A 22,573-nucleotide genomic window follows, 5' to 3' on the forward strand; every position below is an offset into this window, starting at 1 on the left:
GATGTCCCTATGTGCAGGGTTATATGCTGTTCAATTTTACAAGATACAATAGCCATTTATCCAAGTAGTTATAGGAAGTTTCACAAATGGTCCTGAACACTGGAGTAAAGAGTGGGACTAGAAGTCCTGCTTTTCATCAACTTCTGAATCTCATGTGTTCTTTAAATGGAGACACAGGTTAAGAGCAGAATGTTCTAAACGCCCTGAATATACAATGTTTTATAAATCCAAGAATCCTTTGGTGCTGCAGCAGTTTGAGAAATGAACCTATTTCCATTTCACACCATTGTTCAGTCACAATCTCCCTCCTTCCCTTCCCACAAAGCGAGTTCATTTGTTAACTGCTAGGACTGTGCTTGGGAATTAGCAAAGGTGCTTTCTAAACCTGAGGTCTGGAATAGCATCACCTCTGCCTGGGACTCTTATTCATGTCTAGGGGACAAACCCTGTAATCATGAAATTAACAGGCAATCTGGACAAGGTATATCTGCCTTGATTCTTTCTCCTACCTACCCACATGCAATTTACAACGCTGCAATAGTAGATGTAGATGTATTATTCTTAGTAGTGTCCAGCTTGTCACAGCAGAAAAGGTTAAAAGCCAGCAATTACAGAATTGAGATCATCTCTACATAGCACATCCCCAAACAACAAGACTATCAGCAGCAGAGTTCAGCTTTTTATTGAATGTTACAAAAGAAGTTTAGTCAAAAAGACCAAAGCCCATGTCATCATCAGACTCCTCAGAATCTTCCGTCTTTGCTTCCACTTTCTTTTCCTCAGCTTAAAAAAAAAAAAAAAAAAAAAAAGTCAATTATACACCTTTATTTTAAAACTCCAAAGAGCTGTAGGCACTTTAACTCCCATGGTCAAAAATAGCCCAAACTTGTGTCTAGTTTCAGGATTTCTATACAACATCTACTTAGTAAATTAGCAGCAATTTTGACTATAATAATTTTTAATTTCCACTCCTCCCTCCAATACAAATAAAGTTTCCTACCTGGTGCAGCAGTGGTGGAAGGGGCGGAACCTCCTGCTGGGGCAGCACTAGCTGCTGGGGCAGGTCCACCAGCTCCTACACTGCAGATGAGGCTTCCAATGTTGACATTGGCCAGAGCCTGAAACACAAGCAAATACTCAGTTCTGTCTCTTTGTTACAATGCTCAGCCAGAAAAGAAAAAGTACCACCCTTTTGAAAGTACAGTGATCCATTCCCATCACTATATATACAGGGTGGGCAAATGTAGGTTTACAGTTGTGCATATGGAAAATAAGACATCAATAACACCAAGAATTCTGTATTTTGTGTACTCACAACTGTAAACCTACTTTTGAGCTCCCCATATATTTTTCCTTCTTTGCTAGAGTCTGCCAGTGTCAGTCTGTAAGCAATCACAAAAAGCTCAGGCTTTAAATTTCCTACTTGCATTGCTGTATTTAAGTAGTAAGGCATAACTAGCTGAATTCCTTTTAAAGAGGAGAAAACTGGCCCCCAAATACCAGCTTAACTTGTTTAAAAAATCTCAAGCTTCCTTAAGCCAGGATTCTTTCCAGTTCTACATCTCCTTTTAACAGTGAGTTCAATTTTTCAGACTGCTAAGTAATCCTAGGACTTTTTCCCCAAGGGAATTTTTAAGATATATAGGTACAATGTTTTCAATCTTTCAAAGCTCTTTGCAAAGAGCACAAAGTGAATAGTTAGCATCTATGAACTGCACTTGCCAGACATTCAGTAACCTGTACAATGGGAGGTAGCTAGTGCCAAGTTCCTTGGGTAGGAATCCTGTTTCTTGTAACCCAACACACAGTAAATGGTCAATAAAAGGCCACCACACCAAATTCCCATTAAAGCATACTATCACACCAGAAGAATTTGCTTGGAATAACATGGAGTTATCTCCTGGGTGATCCTTTTAAAAAAGGAATGACCCGGTTAATTCTTTTACCATGGTTTCAGAACAGAAGAGGAATCAGTCTGAGATCAGGAAAGGCATGACACAGAGACGAAACTAAAACCTTAATTAGCTCCTAGAGACAGAATTGGTCCACTGGCCTATTGGGCCTTCTGGTACTTTTGGATGTGGGCGTGAACACCTTACTTAGTAATCAGTAGGTCTTCCCAAATATACTTCTCCAAACCACTTTGCCACCATCACCTTACCTTTGCAAACAAGCCTGGCCAGAAAGGTTCAACATTTACACCAGCTGCTTTAATGAGGGCATTGATCTTGTCCTCCTAAAACAAATCAAATGACAATCCATCAGAGACTAAACTAAACTGGCTTTCTTAAACGTCTTCAAAATACCACAACTTTAAAGTAAATCAAGCAAAACGTGTGTACAAAACCATGTTTATCCAGTTTCAATATTTTATCTGTATCTTCTGTATGTTATTTAAAACGACCATTTCTCACACTCTTCGGCTGCCACGAGCAAGAGAAATGCCAACTGCTCACGGTGTCAGGCACCTTGCAAGGTGGTGAGTTCACTGCTACCATTTCACGGGCTGGGTCTTGCCCAAGCCATGCTATTTTAAGTTATGAGTAAAAGCTGGGAGGTGGAGCAGAGTTTAAGTGCTCTCCTCCACACTATGCAGCCTGGCCACACAGGGCCTACTAACAGAATCAAATTACACAAAATAAACCGTGTCCTTTATAACGAGATGTGGACTAGGATGTCCGTGTTTCTCAAAGCCAGAACGCGGGCAGCAAAACGTTATCCGGTCCTTTCCGGAGCCGGCACGTGGCCGAGGCCCCTGGCCCACTCACACGTGGGCCTACCTGAACTGCCGGAAGCCGCTTCGGTGGTGTCCATGGCCCCGGTTAGGCCAGAAGGGCCAGACCCAAATGCCCGGGAGGGCGGGGAAATGTGCTGCCCGCAAGCCGTCCCCGCTGCCAGCCAGAGTCCGCACTCACCGTCACCGTCACCTCATCGTCGTGCAGGATGAGGGCCGAGTAGATGCAGGCTAACTCCGAGACAGAGGCCATGGTGTGGGCGAGTGCTGGGCGAGCGCTGCCGGATCGGTGCTAGTCGCCGGATGAAGTGAAGACCTCACCCCAACGCGGCCTTAGCTTCCTCGGAAGAACCGAGCACCTTAGCGGCAGCTGGGGAAAGGGACTGATGCGCCTGCGCGAAGGATTTTATATGGAACAGGAGGACCAATCCGCACCCGCTCCTGGCGGAAGAGGCCGGGCGACAGCCGCTGCGACGACCTTCACTGGAGGCGCCTGCGCACAAGACGTGACTGGAGTTAAAAGAGTTGCTACTGTAGAATGGTGAACCCCAGTACAGTGTGCAGGTGCTGTGTTGTAGAATTGTGCAACTGAAACCTGTATAATTTTGTTAACCAGTGTCACCTCAATAAATGCAATAAAACAGAAAAAAGTTGTTAGGCACTTATAAGAGCTAATTGAGTCAAAGTTCAGTCCTGGTGAAGAGTATTTTTAGGAGAAAGTCACATGGTAAATGGACGTCAACCTATACAAGGTAGTTCCTGTGATACTTAAAGACAACCAGTTAATGACGTCGTTTCTCCCGTCCCTCAAACCTGGAGGCAGGAGTTACTTTACTGCTTTTAGTTCCCGGTGCTTTGCACAGCGCCTCAGATAAAATAAGTGAATATAAGAGGAGATGGCTAAACTTGCAGCCTGAGGATAGCAGTAGCATTTGAGCGCCTACATTGTTCCAAGCTCTGAGTCACATGCTACAAGATTTCACTTAATCTTCGCACAACATAAGAGGTAAGTACTGTTATCTCCATTTTATAGATGGCTAAACTAAGGTGTGGATCCAGTAACTAGTCCAAGATGACAAGTTCGGTGGAGCCTGGATTAGGAATCTGGAATCCTAACTTGAGTGCCTCCTGCTTGTGTGTGCAGAGGAATGGGTTTGGGCATTATTAGTATATTTTGTCCCCCTCTCCCTCCCCAATATAAACTATATATTAGAAATGTAAGGGAACTTTTCTTTAAGGGCACGCGCGAGAGAGTAAAAGAGAGAAAGAAACGGAGAGAGATGAGAAGCATCAATTCGTAGTTGTGGCACTTCAGTTGGTCATTGATTGCTTCTCATACCTGCCTTGATGCGGAGGGGTGGGGGTTAATCCAAGCCAGTGACCCCTTGCTCAAGCTGGCGACCTTGGGGGTTTCTGACCTGGGACTGTCCTAGGTCATCGCTCTATTCCAGGAGTCGGGAACCTATGGCTCGCGCGAGACAGATGTGGCTCTTTTGATGGCTGCATCTGGCTCGCAGACAAATCTTTAATAAAAAAAAAAATAACATTAAAAATATAAAACATTCTCAGCCCTGGCCAGTTGGCTCAGTGGTAGAGCGTCAGTCTGGCGTGCGGGGGACCCGGGTTCGATTCCCGGCCAGGGCACATAGGAGAGGCGCCCATTTGCTTCTCCACCCCCCCCCCCCTCCTTCCTCTCTGTCTCTCTTCCCCTCCCGCAGCCAAGGCTCCATTGGAGCAAAGATGGCCTGGGCGCTGGGGATGGCTCCTTGGCCTCTGCCCCAGGCGCTAGAGTGGCTCTGGTCTCAGCAGAGCGATGCCCCGGAGGGCCAGAGCATCGCCCCCTGGTGGGCAAAGCGTCTGCCCCTGGTGGGCGTGCCAGGTGGATCCCGGTCGGGCGCATGCGGGAGTCTGTCTGACTGTCTCTCCCCGTTTCCAGCTTCAGAAAAAAAACAAAAACAAACAAAAAAAAACATTCTCATGTATTACAATCCATTCATTTCCTACCGCTCAAGTTCATGGTTGTGGGTGGCTGGAGCCAATCACAGCTGTCCTCTGGGGCAACACCAAATTTTTATTGAATAATACGTAACGTACACGGGTCGTTGTATGGCTCTTACAGAATTACATTTTAAAAGATGTGGCGTTCATGGCTCTCTCAGCCAAAAAGGTTCCCAACCCCTGCTCTATTCACTGGTCAGACTGCACTTCAACTTCAGTTTTTCTAATTGAGGCACCTGATGATTGGGTGAAAATGCCTTGAAAGAGCACTAAAGATGTTGCAAGACCTCTTGCTGCGACTGCTGCCTGGCTAGGTTGCTGTATTGCATTTTTTGTCTCGTGACGCTAATAAAGCCGCTGTTGGGTTCATATTGAGAGTATTTTTATTTTTTTAATAAGTGAGAGGCATAGAGGCAGAGACAGACTCGCCCACGTACCCCCCATCCGTCCGGCAAGCCCCCTACTGGGTGATGCTCTGCCCAGCTGGGCCCCAGCTCTGTTGCTCCACAAAGCAAGCAACCGAGCTATTATACTTTAGCGCAGAGGCGAGGCCATGGAGCTATCCTTGCAGGCCAACTTTGCTTGAACCATTGGAGCCATGGCTGCAGGAGGAGGAAAGAGAGAGAGAGGGAGAGAACGCACGTGAGAGAACAAGAGTGGGGGGAGGGGTGAAGAAGCAGTTGGTCACCTCTCCTCTGTGCCCTGATCAGGAATCGAGCCTGGGACTTTTTTTCTTTTTTCTTTTCTTTTCTTTTTTTTTTTTTGTATTTTTCTGAAGCTGGAAACAGGGAGAGACAGTCAGACAGACTCCTGCATGCGCCGGAACGGGATCCACCCGGCATGCCCACCAGGGGGCGATACTCTGCCCCTCCGGGGCGTCGCTCTGCCGCGACAAGAGCCACTCTAGTGCCTGGGGCAGCGACCAAGGAGCCATCCCCAGCGCCTGGGCCATCTTTGCTCCAATGGAGCCTTGGCTGCGGGAGGGGAAGAGAGAGACAGAGAGGAAGGAGGGGAGGGGTGGAGAAGCAAATGGGCGCTTCTCCTGTGTGCCCTGGCCGGGAATCAAACCCGGGTCCCCCGCACGCCAGGCTGACGCTCTACGGCTGAGCCAACAGGCCAGGGCCTTTTTCTTTTTTCTAAAGTGAGAAGCGGGGAGGCAGAGACACAGACTCCAGCATGTGCCTGACTGGGATCCACCCGGCATGCCCACCAGGGGACGATGCTCTGCCCATCTGGGGTGTTGCTCCATTGCAATCAGAACCATTCTAGCACCTGAGGTGGAGGCCATGGGGTCATCTTCAGCACCCGGGCCAACTTTTCTCAATGGAGCCTTGGCTGTGGGAGGGGAAGAGAGAGATAAAGAGAAAGGAGAGGGGGAAGGGTGGAGAAGCAGATGGGCACTTCTCCTGTGTGCCGTGACGGGGAATTGAACCTGGGACTTTCACACGCCAGGCTGATGCTCTACTGCTGAGTCAACCAGCCAGGGCCCATATTGCGAGTACTTAAAAAAATTTTAAACTGAGGTATAATTGACATACAACATTACATTGGTTTAATGTGTACAACATAATGATTTGTATATATAGTGAAATGATCACAATAAATTTAGTTAACATCATCTGCATAGAGGTTATTTTTAAATTTTTATTCTTATTTCTTTACACTAATCATGCTATTAATTCACAGGGAATGGGTTCCAGCAGCTCAGGCTCCTTTCCATTGGTTCTCACAAAGTGTGCTGCTCTGAGTGGAGCAGGCTGACGCTTCCGTTAAAACCATAATACCTTTTTCTATGGCTTCCTTTTTTAATTTTTATTTTATTTTTTATTTTCTGACAGAGACAGAGAGAGAGTCAGAGAGAGGGACAGACAGACAGGAAGGGAGAGAGATGAGAGCTTCAGTTCTTCGTTGCAGCTCCTTAGTTGTTCATTGATTCAGTTCTCATATATGCCTTGACCTGGGGGCTACAGCAGAGTGAGTATTCCATTGCTCAAGGCAGCGAACTTGAGCTTCAAGTCAGTGACCTTTGGGCTCAAGCCAGTGATCATGTCCATGATCCCATGCTCAAGCCAGCGATCCCACACTCAAGCTGGTGAGCCTGTGCTCAAGCCAGATGAGCCCATGCTCAAGCCAGTGACCTCAGGTTTTGAACATGGGTCCTCCACGTCCCAGTCAGATGCTCTGTCCACTGCACCACTGCCTGGTCAGGCAGGGTCTTGAGTTCTTGATGTTATTCCAAAGGCCCTTTACACTATCCTCATTCTTTTAAGTTCTTTTTTTCTCTTTGATGTTCTGATGGTTGAATTCCACTAGTCTATCTTCCAGGTTCCTGATCTGTTCTTCTGCAATAGATAATCTGCTGTTAATTCATTCTAACGTATTATTCTTTTTTAAATTTGTTTTTCAATTACAGTTGACATAAAATACTATTTTAGTTTTAGCTTCTAATATATTTTTTATTTCAGTTGTTTTATTTTTCAGGCCTGCTTGCTTCTTGACTATACTTTCAGACTGTTGAAGTTTTCCCTAACTTCCTCTATTTTACCCTCAGGTTTGGTAAGCATCCTTATGACTGTTTCCTTGAATTCTTTTATCAGACAAATGATCTTATCTCTGTTTCCTTAGGGCCCATTTATATTGGATTTTTTTTTGTTTCTTCATTTGAGAGATAGTCTCCTGTCTTTTCATTTTGTTTGACTTTCTATGTTTGTTTCTATGTATTAGACCAAATAACTATCCTTCAAGTCTTAGAAAAGTGGCCTTATAAAGAAGCAGCCTCTGTGTAGGGTGTGTGCTGGGTGGATTTGGCAGGCCAATAGGAGTCAAGGGGGTGCCTAAAGCATCCAGGGCACTGCCTATCAGGCTGGAGCAGCTGCAGGTTGGGAGGCTGTGTACAGAAAGTAACTCCTGTTGATCTTGCTTACTCCTTTTGTTTAGGGGCAAAATGGGTTTGGGAGATGTTCTCCAAAATACAGTATAATATCTTTGCAGGTTGATCAGAGCACCTGTTAAAGCCCCCACCCACCCAATGGAGGTGGAGGTGGACATAAACAATGGCACTCACTGGTACCTCCAGCCTTGGAGAGTTCCTGCAGTCCCCAGAGAGCACAGAAGGCTGTGGCTCCACAGCTTTCTCCACACAGTCTCTCTCTGTTTTGTTGTACAGAAACTGGTCATATGTAGGCTTTATGTGCCAAGTAGTTTTGGGAAGCTAGTTGGAACCATGGTATTTTTTTTAATCATTCATTTATTAATGTACTATATTGCATTTATGGATTTGTGTATGTTGAACCATGCTTGCATCCCAGGGATAAATCTCAGTTGGTCACAGTGTATTATCCTTTTTATGTGTTCTTCAATTCTGGTTGCTAATACTTTGTTGAGAATTTTTGTTTCTACGTTCATCAGGGATTTAAAAAAAATTTTTTTTTGTGTGTGTGTGGCAGAGACAGAGAGAGTCAGAGAGAGGGACAGATAGGGACAGACAGACAGGAAGGGAGAGAGATGAGAAACATCAATTTTTCATTGCGGCTCCTTAGTTGTTCATTGATTGATTGATTTCTCATATGTGCCTTGACCATGGGCCTTCAGCAGACCGAGTGACCCCTTGCTCAAGCCAGTGACCCTGGTTTTAAGCTGGTGAGCTTTGCTCAAACCAGATGAGCCCGTGCTTAAGGGGGCAGGCGACCTTGGGTCTCGAACCTGGGTCCTCCACATCCCAGTTTGATCCTTTATCCACTGTGCCACCGCCTGGTCAGGCTCATCAGGGATATTGATCTATAGTTTTCTTATGGTGTCCTTATCTAGTTTTCTTGTGGTGTCCTTATCTAGCTGTGGTGTGGAGTAATGCTGGCCTTGTAGGATGAGTTTGGGGGTACTCCCTTCTCTCTGATTTTTTGGAGGAGTTTGAGAAAGATATGTTAATTCTATAAATGTTTGGAAAAATTTGCCAGTGAGACCATCTGGTCTGGGTATTCTGTGTTGGCAGGTTTCCATTACTGATTTGATCTCTTTGCTCATTATTGGTTTGACAAGATTTTCTACCTGATTCACTCTAGGTATGTTGTATGCTCCTAGAAATTTATCCATTTGTTCTAAGTTATCTAATTTGTTTGCATCTAATTGTTCATAGTAGTACCTTATGTTCCTATGTATTTCTGTAGTATCAGTAATAATGACTACTTTTTCATTTCTAATTTTGAGGTTTTTTTTTCTTTTCTTTTTTTACAGAGACAGAGAGAGAGAGTCAGAGAGAGGGATAGACAGGGACAGACAGACAGGAACGGAGAGATGAGAAGTATCAATCATCAGTTTTTCGTTGCAACACCTTAGTTGTTCATTGATTGCTCTATCATATGTGCCTTGACCGCAAACTCCTCGAAAAAATCAGGGAGAAGGGAGTACCCCCAAACTCATCCTACAAGGCCAGCATTACTCCACACCACAGCTAGATAAGGACACCACAAGAAAACTAGATAAGGACACCATAAGAAAACTATAGATCAATATCCCTGATGAGCCTGACCAGGCGGTGGCACAGTGGATAAAGGATCAAACTGGGATCAAGCTGCCTTCAGCAGCTGAGTAACCGCTTGCTTGAGCCAGCGACCTTGGGTTCAAGCTGGTGAACTTTGGCTCAAACCAGATGAGCCCTCATTCAAGCTGGCGACCTCGGGGTCTCTAACCTGGATCTTCCGCATCCCAGTCCGACGCTCTATCCACTGCACCACCGCCCGGTCAGGCGAGTTCTTTTTTTTTTTTTTTTACAGAGACAGAGAGTCAGAGAGAGGGATAGACAGGGACAGACAGACAGGAACAGAGAGACAAAAAGCATCAACCATTAGTTTTTTGTTGCGCGTTGTGACACCTTAGTTGTTCATTGATTGCTTTCTCATATGTGCCTTGACCGTGGACCTTCAGCAGACCGAGCAACCCCTTGCTCGAGCCAGCGACCTTGGGTCCAAGCTTGTGAGCTCTGCTCAAACCAGATGAGCCCGCGCTCAAGTTGGCGACCTCGGGGTCTCGAAACTGGATCCTCTGCATCCCAGTCCAACACTCTATCCACTGCGCCACCACCCGGTCGGGCGAGTTCTTTTTTTCTTAGTCTGGTTAAAGGCTTGTCAGTTTTGTTAATCTTTTTGAAGCACCCGCTTTTAGTTCTATTGACCTTTTTTTATTTTTTCTAGTTTCTATTTCTTCTATTTCCAGTCTGATTTTTATTATTTCTTTCATTCTGTTAAATTTGGGCTTAACTTGTTCTTCTTTTTCTAATTCCTTGAGGCATAAAGTTAGGTTGTTTATTAAAGATCTTTTAAATTTCTTAATATATGTATTTATCACTATAAACTTTCCTCTCAGAACTACTTGTACTGCATTCCATAAGATTTAATATGTTGTATTTCCATTTTCTTTTTTTTTTTAATTTATTGATTTTTAGAGAAAGGGTGAGTGGGAGAAGGAGGGGAACAGGAAGCATCAATTCATAGTAGTTGCTTCCTGTATGTGCCTTGACCAGGCAAGCCCAGGGTTTCGAACCGGCAACCTCAGCATTTCCAGGTCAGTGCTTTATCCACTGCACCACCAGAGGTCAGGCTGTATTTCCATCTTCATTTTATTTGAGATAGTTATTTCCCTTTGATTTCTTCTTGACCTATTGGTTATTTAGAAGTGTGGTGTTTAGTTTCTACATATTTTTAGATTTTTCCAGCTTTCCTTTTGTTGATTTTTAGTTTCATATGATTGTGGTCAGCAAAGATAGTTAGTATGATTTCAATCTTAAATTTGCTGCAATTTGTTTTGTGCCCTAACACATGATTTATCCTGGAAAGTATTCTGTGTGCACTGGAGAATGTGTATTTTGCTGCTGTTGTATGGCAAGCCAGGGTTTTGCACCCACGACCTCAGCGTTCCAGGTTGACGCTCTGTCTACTCTACTACCACAGGCCAAGCTCTTTGTCATTAATTTTTAAGTTTCATTATAATATCTTAGAGGTCTTTTTTTCACTGAGAAAATAAGGTGTTCCATTAGCTTCTTAGACTTGTATGTCCCATTTCTTCCCCAGATTTGGGAAGTTCTCAGCTATTATTTTTCTAAATATATTCTCTGCTCCCTTTTCCCTCCTGTTATTCTTATATTTGTTTTTCTCATCATTATCAGTGCTTTTAGGGTTTCATTTTCTAAAAATCTTATTTTGCTCCCCTTTCCTGATTCATTTCTAAATTCCTATCCTCCAAGTCAGAATTCTTTCTTTGATCTGATTTGCCCTTTTTCCTGAACTTTCTAATACATTCTGTATCTCATTTATTGATTTCTTCAGCTCCAGAATTTGTCTGGTTCTTTTTAAAAAACTTCAACCTTAGGTACAGAATGCCTTCTGTTCAATAACTTTATTCCTAAGTTCACTGAGATGCTTTTCTGAGTTTTCTGGTAGCTGGTTGAATCCTTTCAGCCATTTAAAATTCTTTATCAGTTAGATTACAATATTCTGTTCCTTTAGGTTCAGGTGTTGGAGAATTATTTTTATTTAATACTTTTATTTAAATTTTATCTTTTAAAAATATTTTATTTATTGATTTTAGAAAGATGAGGAAGAGAAAGGTGTAGGGAGGAACAGGAAGCATCAACTCATAGTTGCTTCTTTTTTTAATTTTTATTTTAATTCAGTGAGAGGAGGGGAGGCAGAGACAGATTCCCGCATGTGCCCTGACCAGGATCCACTTGGCAAGCCCACTAGGGGGTGATGCTCTGCCCATCTGGGACTCAGCAATCTAGCTCTTCTTAAAGCCTGAGGTGGAGGCCATGTAGCCATCCTCAGCTTGGGCCAACTCGCTCCAATTGAGCCTTAGCTTCAGGAGGGGAAGAGAGAGAAAGGGAGGGAGAGAGCAGTGAGAGGGGGAGGGGTTGAGAAGCAGATAGGTGCTTCTCCTGATAGGAATCAAACCCAGGACATCCACATGCCAGGACTATGCTTTACTACTGAGCCAACTAGCCAGGGCTCATAGTTGCTTCTTATATGTGTCCTAACTGGGAAAGCCCAAGGTAGTGGTGGTCAACCTGATCCCTACCGCCCACTAGTGGGCGTTTCAGCTTTCATGGTGGGCGGTAGCAGAGCAACAAAAGTATAAATAAAAAGTTAGATTTACTTCACATGAGGCCCTGGCTGGTTGGCTCAGTGGTAGAGTGTCGGCCTGGCGTGCGGGAGTCCCGGGTTTGATTCCCGGCCAGGGCACATAGAAGCATCCATCTGCTTCTCCACCCCTCCCCCTCTCCTTCCTCTCTGTCTCTCTCTTCTCCTCCCGCAGCCAAGGCTCCATTGGAGCAAAGTTGACCCGGGCGTTGTGGATGGCTCTGTGGCCTCTGCCTCAGGCGCTAGAATGGTTCTGGTTGCAGCAGAGTGACGCCCCAGATGGGCAGAGCATCGCCCCCTGGTGGTCGTGCCAGGTGGATCCTGGTTGGGCACATGCGGGAGTCTGACTGCCTCCCCGTTTCCAGCTTCAGAAAAACACAAAAAAAAAACAAAAAACAAAAACAAAAAAAGATAGATTTAACTATACTAAGTTGTTTTATAAAGATTTATTCTGCCAAACTTAGCAAAAATCCGACATAAAGTACTTGGTAAGTAATTATTATTATATGCTTTAACTTGCTGTAACTTTGCTTTATAAATTTTATAAAGTTACTTCCCTACTTTATAAATCACCATTACTGTGGAACCGGTGGGTGGTTAGAAAATTTTACTAGTAACAGAGATACAAAAGTGGGCAGTAGGTATAAAAAGGTTGACTAACCCTGGCCCAAGGTTTTGAACTGACAACCTTAGCATTCCAGATTGACGCTTTATCCACGGTGCTACCACAAGTCAGGATTATTTTTATTTTTGTAATACCATATCACCATGATTTTTCAGTGTTTGACAAAATGTGCCTCTCCTGTCACATTTGAAATAGTACACCTTTCTTAGTTCACTTTGTTACAATTCAACAGTGGCAATGGTGGCAATTAGGAACCTTCCTTTTATTTTCCAGAAGGTGGCACAATAGTTCAAGTTTTTGGTTTCTCTTTTCCTGAGTTGGCTCTGGGACTGGCAGCACTAGGGAAGGAGTTAAAAAAAGAAAAGAAAAAAGCTGGTATAGAAAAATCTAGTGCAGTTACAGGACTGGATGTGTGGGCTCAGCAGCACATCCAGGTAGGGCGATCTTCTAAAGGGGGTCTTCTCAGCACAGACCTCCTGCTGAAACCCAATGGTTCTTTCAATGACCCTCCCCCCTTAAATTTATTGATTTTAGTGAAAGAGGGAGGGAGAGGGAGAGAGAGAGACAGGAACATCAATCTGTTCCTCAATGTGTCTTGACCGGAGATTGAACCAGCAACTTCTCCATTCAGGACAATGCTCTAACCCAGTGGTCCCCAACCTTTTTTGGGCCATGGACCGGTTTAATGTCAGAAAATATTTTCATGGACCGGCCTTTAGGGTGGGACGGATAAATGTATCACGTGACCGAGACAAGCGTCAAGAGTGAGTCTTAGACAGATGTAACAGAGGGAATCTGGTCATTTTTTAAAAATAAAACATCAGCCCTGGCCAGTTGGCTCAGTGGTAGGGCGTCGGCCTGGCGCAGAAGTCCTGGGTTCAATTCCAGGCCAGGGTACACAGAAGCGCCCATCTGCTTCTCCACCCCTCCCCCTCTCCTTCCTCTCTGTCTCTCTCTTCCCCTCCCACAGTGAGGCTCCATTGGAGCAAAGATGGCCCGGGCGCTGGGGATGGCTCCTTGGCCTCTGCCCCAGGCGCTCGAGTGGCTCTGGTCGCAACAGAGCACAGAGCGCCGCCCCCTGGTGGGCGTGCCGGGTGGATCCCAGTCAGGCGCATGTGGGAGTCTGTCTCTCCCTGTTTCCAGCTTCAGAAAAATACAAAAATAAATAAATAAATAAAAATAAAACATCGTTCAGACTTAAACATAAATAAAATGGAAATATAAGTTATTTATTCTTTCTCTGTGGACCGGTACCAAATGGCCCACGGCCCAGGGGTTGGGGATCACAGCTTTCACCAACCAAGACATCCGGCCAGGGCAATGCCCTTCTTTATCCTTGTCTGCCACCTTCCCTTTCCTCTCCTTCCACCTGGTCATGAGGTCTCTTTCTCAGAAAGTAGTTACTGAAGAGAAATAGGTACCTCCAGCTGCAACCCTTGAAGCCCATGGTCAGTCACTATTTTTTTCCACTTCAAGGGAGGTAGCTGTTGTCACTGCTGGTGAAAGCCCAGCTTGTCACAGTGCCACCCTGGCGAGGACTGACTTCTTAAGTTACTCCTCTGCCTCCAAACTAGTCTCCATCCCATCTGATGTCATGCCTGGTACTCTCGGTTGGCTGGACCGCCACAAATGCTCCATCTCCCATATGTGGCCACCTGCTCTGCATTCTCCAGTTTCACTCCCCCCACCCCCATCACCACAAGTGGGAGTGGGGCAGACTCACTGACTTCTGTGGATCCAAAACCCCTGAAGTCCTACCCACCTCCTTTTTGAAAGCACATGTAGGCAGAAATCTCTTGGATGTCCTGGTGTAATGTGCTGAGACCTTTCTGTTCCATTACGAATGACCAGAAAGTTGTAAGTAAAAGGGAAGAGAAAAAAGGAATCATGCCACCATGATGCTGATGTCACTCTTCACTTTTCTAATTTATTTATTTATTTTAGAGAGGAGGGGCAGGGGATAGAGAAAGTGAGAGGATAGAAGGGCAGGGAGAGGAGCAGGAAGCATCAACTCCCATATGCACCTTGACCAGGCAAACCCAGGGTTTCGAACCAGTGATTTCAGAATTTCCAGTCAACACTTTATTCACTGCACCACCACAGGTCAGGCACTCTTTACTTTTATATGGATTTAAGTTACATATAGTATCAAGAATTAAATTTTTCATACCTGGAAATTTATGAACACTGCTCTTGAAACCCAGGTAAGTCAATTGAATTAAGAAAGGGTGGTAGAGTGTCAGCCTGGTGTGCAGGAGTCCCGGGTTCGATTCCCAGCCAGGGCACACAGAAGAGGTGCCCATCTGCTTCTCCACCCCTCCCCCTCTCCTTCCTCTCTGTCTCTCTCTTCCCCTCCCGCAGCCAAGGCTCCATTGGAGCAAAGTTGGCCTGGGCGCTGAGGATGGCTCTATGGCCTCTGCCTCAGGCGCTGGAATGGCTCTGGTTGTGACAGAGCAACGCCCCGGATGGGCGGAGCATCGCCCCCTGGTGGGCGTGCCGGGTGGATCCTGGTTGGGCGCATGCAGGAGTCTGACTGCCTCCCGTTTCCAACTTCAGAAAAATACACACACACACACACACACAAAAAGAGGGGGAAGATTCCAGGTCAAACACTGTATTAAGGATTGTCCATTGGCTATGGCATATCATCGGGTTATGCATGTGAATTGGGGTTAAGATTCCTGGTTCTTGGCAGGGGAAACACCCCCTTTACAAGCCATTTCTTTGAGCTAAAACAGGTTGCCCCAATGTGAGGAAAACTTCTAGTCTTCTTCATCCTACATGAGTGCCAGCTAAACCAGGCACATGCCAGGGGCTGGGCATGTGTGTTAGGACTGTCACACAACTGTATTTTTAGTGCTTTTTATTTCATTTCTTTTGGCATATCTAAGTATCAGAAAGTGAGTATGTACAAAATTCAAAACAACTTCCTAAAATGATTTTTGTATTGGCCAGTCATGACATCTTTATTTTGAAAGTCTGAACTGTCAAATATGTCTAAAGTGCATTTTTGCAGCTAATTAGTAGCAGCATTTGTTTTGTTTATAAAACCTTAAATATTCAGGTAAGAGCTAGAAAAGTCACAATAAAAAATGAAGTGTGGTCTAGATATATTCTTCCTTAATCACCCAAGACAAACACTTGCATGAATTAGTTTATAAGTATACAAGAAATATACAAAAATAGCATTATTAAAAAATTCATATGGCAATGAGAAGAGGGTCTTTCTCTGCTATTAATATTAAATATGGCAAGGCATGTAATATGACGCATTTGTTGGATCCTAGGTATCTTTGGAAGCATGGGGGAATCTCTGATCTAGGCCAGGTGTGATGTCCGAGATCTGTGATAGTAACGAAGCTGAACTCCTACAGGATGACTCCTTCTGACATGGTTTTAGAGAAATTTAACACAATGAAAACCTTCTTTCATTATCAAGACTGTCAGTTCATGGCTTCTTGCGCCTAAAACATAAAAGCCAGCAATTAGTGCTAAATTTTGCAATCAATTAACACATTTGGAACAATTTGATCTCTAGAAGGGCTTAGCCTTAGAGCATTCCTGGTTTTATCATGGGAAAAGTTCAAGTCCATCTGAGTAAGCAAATAACAGCTACAAGGTATACTTACCTAGTATTAAATTAAAAAGAAAACAGGACTTCCCATCTTTATCCTGTTTCAATAATTTTACAAATTGCCTAAGGAATACATGTGTTAGAAATGGACACATGGACTTATATAAATAGATATTTGAAAAGAAGGAGTTTTACTAATATGAAAAAAGACTTGGCAAACTGTTGGGTATGTGCTTAATAGAAGAGGGAAAAGTATGATTCCTTCCCCAACCATCACTTTCACCACTGTTTTACTTTAGTGAACATTTCATTGCTGTAACAAGAGGAAGAGGCAAGTTAGGAAAGAGTGAATTACAGGAAGAGCAGCCATCCTGACTAAAACCTTTAGCCTCCCCTCATTATAAGGGATCTCGGTTCAGCCTCTGAAAGCTTTGAGCAGTGGCAAAAGATGAACAGGAGCGAGCCAATCTTGCATCACCTCCGGTTCTTGCAGCTCTAATTGCCCTTAGCCAGACTGCCGAGGTCCTCAGCACTCCGGCTGCCTTCTGCAGTCTGCCCAGAGATGCCAAGGGGTAAACAAAAAACCACTTATGTCCTCCCAGTGGTAGGGAGGAGGGGTGGTGGTGGAAATACTAGAGGGAAAACATGCACAGAAAAGCCCCAATTACCCAGTACTCACTTGGGTTGTGCATGATGCTGATATCCAGGTCCCAGCTGAGACCCTGCTCTCATCTCTACAGCCACAGAGCACTGATGGGAAAATTACAGAAGAGGAAAAGATCAGTTCTTCTTAGCAGTCTATAAAACACAATTCTGTTTAGATAGTTTCCACCAAATTGAAATCCAACATTGCTTTCTAGTTCAGCACAGGCACCTGTTAAAATACCAGTCAGATACTTGCAGTTTGACAGAGGCCACAAAGACTGTGATCCACAATGGTCTTCAGGGATTATCGAGGTAAATTTCCTCATTTAGATCAGGAAAAGGAGTTCTTGAGAAAGTTAGTGGCCAGCACTTGGCCTCCTGGCCCCACCTTCTAATGCTCTCTCCATATGAGCCTCATTAGGGCAGCGATTTTCAACCTTTTTTATCTCATGGCACAAACTAATCACTAAAATTCTGCAGCACACACAAAAAAATTTTTTTTGCCAATCTGACAAAAAAAAGGGTATAATTTTGATTGGTTTACAAATAATAATAGTAATTACCAACCCTTTCTGATCCAAGTGACTTTTAAAAGATCAGGTGCCTGGCCTGACCTGTGGTGGTGCAATGGATAAAGCGTCGACCTGGAAATGCTGAGGTCGCCGGTTCGAAACCCTGGGCTCGCCTGGTCAAGGCACATATGGGAGTTGATGCTTCCTACTCCTCACCCCCCTTCTCTCTCTCCACCCCGCTTTCTAAAATGAAAAAAAAAAACAGGTGCCGGCCCTGGCTGGTTGGCTCAGTGGTAGAGCGTCGGCCTGGCATGCAGGAGTCCCGGGTTCAATTTCCGGCCAGGGCACACAGGAGAAGCGCCCATCTGCTTCTCCACCCTTCCCCCTTTCCTTCCTCTCTGGCTCTCTCTTCCCCTCCCGCAGCCAAGGCTCCACTGGAGCAAAGTTTGCCCGGGCGCTGAGGATGGCTCCACAGCCTCTTCCTCAGGCGCTAGAATGGCTCTGATTGCAACAGAGCAACACCCCAGATGGGCAGAGCATCGGCCCCTGGTGGGCATGTCGGGTGGATCCCGGTCGGGAGCATGTGAGAGTCTGAATGCTGCCCCGTTTCCAACTTCAGAAAAATACAAAAAATAAAAATAAAAAATCAGGTGCCTATACTTGTATACAAGGATTTCTGGCACCAAGAATTAGCAATCAGATGCAACTCTAATATATGACCTATACATGCAAAACAGGGCATTCACACCGGACAGCTATTGTGTTGGCTGTCTTTTTATTTTTATACAATTTAAGAGAGGTCAATGCCCTTGACTGAAAGGCAGGTATCACATGTTTTAAAAATTCTTGTGGTACTCGGGTTGAAAATCACTGTTTCTAGGGTCATGCTGTCTTGAGTTTATGGTCCTATCCTTCTACATTGAACACAGGGGCTTTAACCCAAAGAACTCCAGTAAAACCAGAACTAAAAAAATACAATTAAGTCCCTTCAGAGTTTTTGTGTTTTTTTTTGTATTTTTCTGAAGCCGGAAACGGGGAGAGACAGTCAGACAGACTCCCGCATGTGCCTGACCCCGACTGGGATCCACCTGGCATGCCCACCAGGGGGCGACGCTCTGCCTACCAGGGGGCGATGCTCTGCCCCTCTGGGGCGTCGCTCTGTTGCAAGCAGAGCCACTCTAGCGCCTGGGGCAGAGGCCAAGGAGCCATCCCCAACGCCCGGGCCATCTTTGCTCCAATGGAGCCTTAGCTGCGGGAGGGGAAGAGAGAGACAGAGAGGGGGGAGAGGGGGAGGGGTGGAGAAGCAGATGGGCGTTTCTCCTGTGTGCCCTGGCTGGGAATCGAACCCGGGACCCCTTGCACGCCAGGCCGACGCTCTACCACTGAGCCAACCGGCCAGGGCCCCTTCAGAGGTTTGCTGGGACAGGTCTTCATGCTGCACTGGCAATGTGAGACCAGACCTCAGCTACTTCAAAGAGCATGAAAAGCTACAGTTGTGGGGCTTAAAATATGACAGCCCTAATTTTTATTAAGCAGACAAGTATTTAATTTTTACCCCTACCCTTGTTTCTACATCAGTCCATTCTGACTCTGCACCATCTGGTTGGGTAGGTGATACTGTGGAAGATCTTCGTTTTCGACTATGGAGAAAGGGGAAACAAGATGCAACAATTATTTTTGCATCTATCAACAGAAAACATATTAGAAATAGGGAAACACCACTAACCTTCTTCAGAGAATAAATGATACATTTTACAGGCTATTCTGCTCCTTTGAGAATGAGCAGCTAAGAAAACCACAGCACTCTAATGAGACACATTTGATGATCACTCACCCAGTTGGTGATTCTTGCTTCAAAGTCTCAATATCAGTAAACTGAACAGATTGTCCACCACCCCTTGTTTTATAAACATCACCCTAGAGCCAAGAGAAAAGATCACCATTATACTTTGATACAGCTCAATGATAAATGTACATATATCTGTCAAATTGAACTTAAGACGGTTGTTTTATGGAAACTCCTATTCACAAAACCATATGGTGCTTGGGACTCCTGGGTCAGTAATATTAAAATACTTGAAAATTTGAATACATATTTCTCCTTAAACAAAAGAAGTCCAATCAGTAACATTCTTAACTGCAGAAAATAATATTCCTTTCCATTTAACTTATAATCTAAAAACTATGCTTTGGATCAAGAAATCTGTCAGAAGTTTATAATAAGAATCATCCTCTAAATTGAATTCAAAATGAAAAACTTTAACCCCAGTCATGTCTTTTACTTCCCTGATTCTTCATTGACTCTATGATGAGGGGAAGGTCCTTCTGTAGTCAGGAAAGGACTCTGGGTAGCTCAATACTAAGTACCGTAATTTGATAGGTCAAATTTTAATGTGGGCTTTTCATCTTGAACTGATGGAAAGAAAGCAAAGGTAGTCCTTTGTTTAGGTTTACTTTTCAAGTCATGGTTAAAACTAAATGTATATTAATTTACAGTACATAATAGATCTGGAGTTTCTCCAACAAACCTGAGGATCTAAGCTTCGTTCAATAAAAAACAAATTTAGTCCTAGTTCAGTTTCCCACCCGAAACAGTCACTAGGTTTTCTAACACAGGTTGTATCAAACACTTGTTTTGTTCCAGTGGACACTGTCTGTGTGCCAAAGGAATAGAAAAGTAAATTTTTTTGTTGTTGACTTTTTGTATATTTTTTTCTCCTGTGTAAATTTGTTTTACCTTAATTAGTTTAGTTTCAATCTCCCCATCGGAGGCTAGTTCCTGGTGGGTCAGCATGTACTTCTCACACTTAGCTAGTGCCTTTTCGTTTGCAACAGATACTGTGATGGCATGAGGGACATGTGGCTGCATGACTGTTTCAGTTTGCACATTAGAGGCAGGCTTATGATCTACCCATCTGTCTCCTGCAGAGCGTGATCGTCTGTGTCGGAGACGAAGTGGTGGTGCGTTCTGATCAAGTTGAAAGGAATCAAGAAACAAGCATAACCCAGAATTAATTTAAGGGTATTATTAGAAGTGCAGCAGGTTTGGCTACATTTTCAAAAGCTAAACATGTTAGTCAAATACTTTAAATATTCCCTTCGAATTTAAATACAAAACCAACGAACATCTTTTAATACCAGCTTATATTATTATACAGTCTACCAGGGAGCTTCCCTTTCAACAAAAAATAAAAGGAAAAATTCTGGTAATGCTGCTGCTAGTCTTTCCTGTGTAGGTGGTATTATTCAAGACAAATAATTCATTTTGCAGCACAGTCAAAACCAATATTTGTGCCTACCATTATAAAGTAACCTATTAGGTCCACAACTATGTTAAAAGCTTCAGTAAGATCAATAAAAACCTGAACAGCTAAACATAAGAGAAAACACTCCTTACACAAACACACAAAAAAGCCAATTGGGCTACACAGTACAAAATGTTAAAGATTGTAAGGTATAATTAAGAACCCTATGTATAAAATGATTAAAAGAATATACTTTCTGAAATTTTAAAATCTCTAAACAAAACTTCATTAAAAATTCAAATACAACAATGACTATAACATAACTACTTTCCCCCCAAACATTTCATAAATGGTTCCAAGAACCATATAAAGATCATAGTGTCAAATCAGTCTCTAGCATACAATTAAAAACCAGTTGCTTCAGTCAAATGTCATTTAAATTTGGAAAAGCTGAATTTAGTAAATTCAACCTAAGAAAAATTACTTCACATAAAAGACATAGTTAATAATTTGAGGCAATGAGTTATCTTTGGTATTTTACAAACATGTTTGTTTGTAAAACTGAAAGCAAATGCAACAGCCTGCCACAGGCCAAATCCTTTAAAACAGGTCAAATATGAAGATCCCAATTTCAAAATACATCTCTTGATAACTAAAAAATAAATGAAGCACCAGTGACAAATCATGATAGTATGAAACATGGGTGGCCTGGCCTGTGGTTGCACAGTGGATAGAGGGTTAACCTGGAATGCTGAGGTTGCGGGTTTGCTACCCTGGGCTTGCCTGGTAAGACAAGCAATCAATGAACAACTAAAATGAAGCAACTATGAGTTGATACTTCTCACTCCCCCACCCCTCTCTGTAAAATCAATAAATAAAATCTTAAAAAATAAATACATGGGCAAGATAGTTTGTCCTTAAAGATGCACAAGCCTAACAGCAAGCAGGAAACTTTCCATTCTTAAAATGGCTTAATTAATGCTGAACAAGAAGTCTGGCTATCATGATTGACCATTTAGCAAGTGACAGTTTTCTTGAACACATTTAGCAATAAAATACATTCTCAAACAAGCTTTGGAAAGATGATAGACCTTATAATCTACAACCATTTATGAAATAAATGATACTTAACATTTCTTTCTCACTGAAGTATAATTTCAGCCTACTGGACATAAATCCCCCCTGCCACCCCCCCCACCCCCCGACATAATTTTTGACCAACAGATCTGGATGCATAGATACTAGCGCCTAAACTTTTCTGCTGCACTTCTTAAAAGATTTTGATTTCAAGTAAGAAGTTCAAGGATCATTAATAAATCCTCTTAAATATCTCTTAGCCAAATTAGGTATTAAATTAATGTTGACCAGGAATAAGCAAGCCTTGAATAGTTTTATATTTAAGTTTTCATGAAATAAAGGGAATTTACTAGAGTTGATCAGAAAGACCAGTCACCACAATTTGTTCTCTAAACAGGTTTAAAGCCGTATTGGCACAGGGCAGAACTTAAGTGACTTTAACATTTCTGTTGCCTTGGTGCATATATATATCTACATATATATATGCCTTGGAATCATCACCATTCCTTAATAATCATGAATTCAGGGCATCTGAATGAAAATTTTCTGCACCCTAAATTATACAAGTAAATCTAAAGAAAAGAGTTATGATAAGATTAATGTTTAGAAGAAAAAATTTTAAAAGCTATATATTAAGGTTTTACTAAATGTAAGTTCATAATAGTAACTTGGTTCATTTATTCAGATTCAGAGGCTTTACCTTAAATCCTTATGTGAATTTGTTTAAACACCCTTGAATGAGGCAGAGCCCTTGTAAATTGAAATACAGCTTTTGAGATTAAAAGCAATTCATTGGGCATGCAAACTTTCAGTAGTTGCAAAACAACTGGCCCAGACTTTTCAAAAACAGTGAATGTCATAAAAATCAAAAAAGTGGGGGACCATTTTATAATAAAAGAGATGAAAGAGACATGACCACATGCAGTGTGCATTCATTTACCTTCATTTCATAGGATCATGGATTGAAAAAAGAAAAGCTATTACAGGAACAACTGGAGAAATGTAAACATGAACTGTGTATTAGAGAATATTTATT

The 22,573-nt window shown here is 43.3% G+C and overlaps 3 protein-coding genes across 5 annotated transcripts in view; all 3 read right to left on the reverse strand.

Moving 5' to 3' along the window:
• PAQR5 (progestin and adipoQ receptor family member 5) overlaps positions 1 to 22,573 on the reverse strand; it is a 443,329-nt gene that overhangs the window by 290,595 nt on the left and 130,161 nt on the right. The window lies entirely within an intron of this gene.
• Positions 667 to 3,132, reverse strand: RPLP1 (ribosomal protein lateral stalk subunit P1). Its single transcript, XM_066343239.1, has 4 exons — positions 2,916 to 3,132; positions 2,162 to 2,236; positions 1,001 to 1,118; positions 667 to 783 (listed from the first exon to the last, which is right to left on the reverse strand). Exons 1-4 carry the CDS (start codon positions 2,985 to 2,987, stop codon positions 704 to 706), a joined length of 345 nt encoding a protein of 114 aa, XP_066199336.1. The 5' UTR covers positions 2,988 to 3,132; the 3' UTR covers positions 667 to 703.
• The window catches only part of KIF23 (kinesin family member 23), a 34,443-nt gene continuing 26,748 nt past the window's right edge, over positions 14,879 to 22,573 (reverse strand). For all 3 annotated transcript variants that reach the window (XM_066344338.1, XM_066344339.1, XM_066344337.1), the window contains 5 exons: positions 19,953 to 20,183; positions 19,050 to 19,132; positions 18,777 to 18,855; positions 16,738 to 16,808; positions 14,879 to 15,948 (listed from right to left, as the gene is read on the reverse strand). In XM_066344338.1, the coding sequence (XP_066200435.1) occupies positions 15,933 to 15,948; positions 16,738 to 16,808; positions 18,777 to 18,855; positions 19,050 to 19,132; positions 19,953 to 20,183 (480 nt within the window). In that variant the 3' untranslated portion in view covers positions 14,879 to 15,932. The remainder of the gene's footprint in view (positions 15,949 to 16,737; positions 16,809 to 18,776; positions 18,856 to 19,049; positions 19,133 to 19,952; positions 20,184 to 22,573) is intronic.

The sequence above is a fragment of the Saccopteryx leptura genome, chromosome 6 (assembly GCF_036850995.1).
Source record: "Saccopteryx leptura isolate mSacLep1 chromosome 6, mSacLep1_pri_phased_curated, whole genome shotgun sequence".
Taxonomy (NCBI): Eukaryota; Metazoa; Chordata; class Mammalia; order Chiroptera; family Emballonuridae; genus Saccopteryx; species Saccopteryx leptura.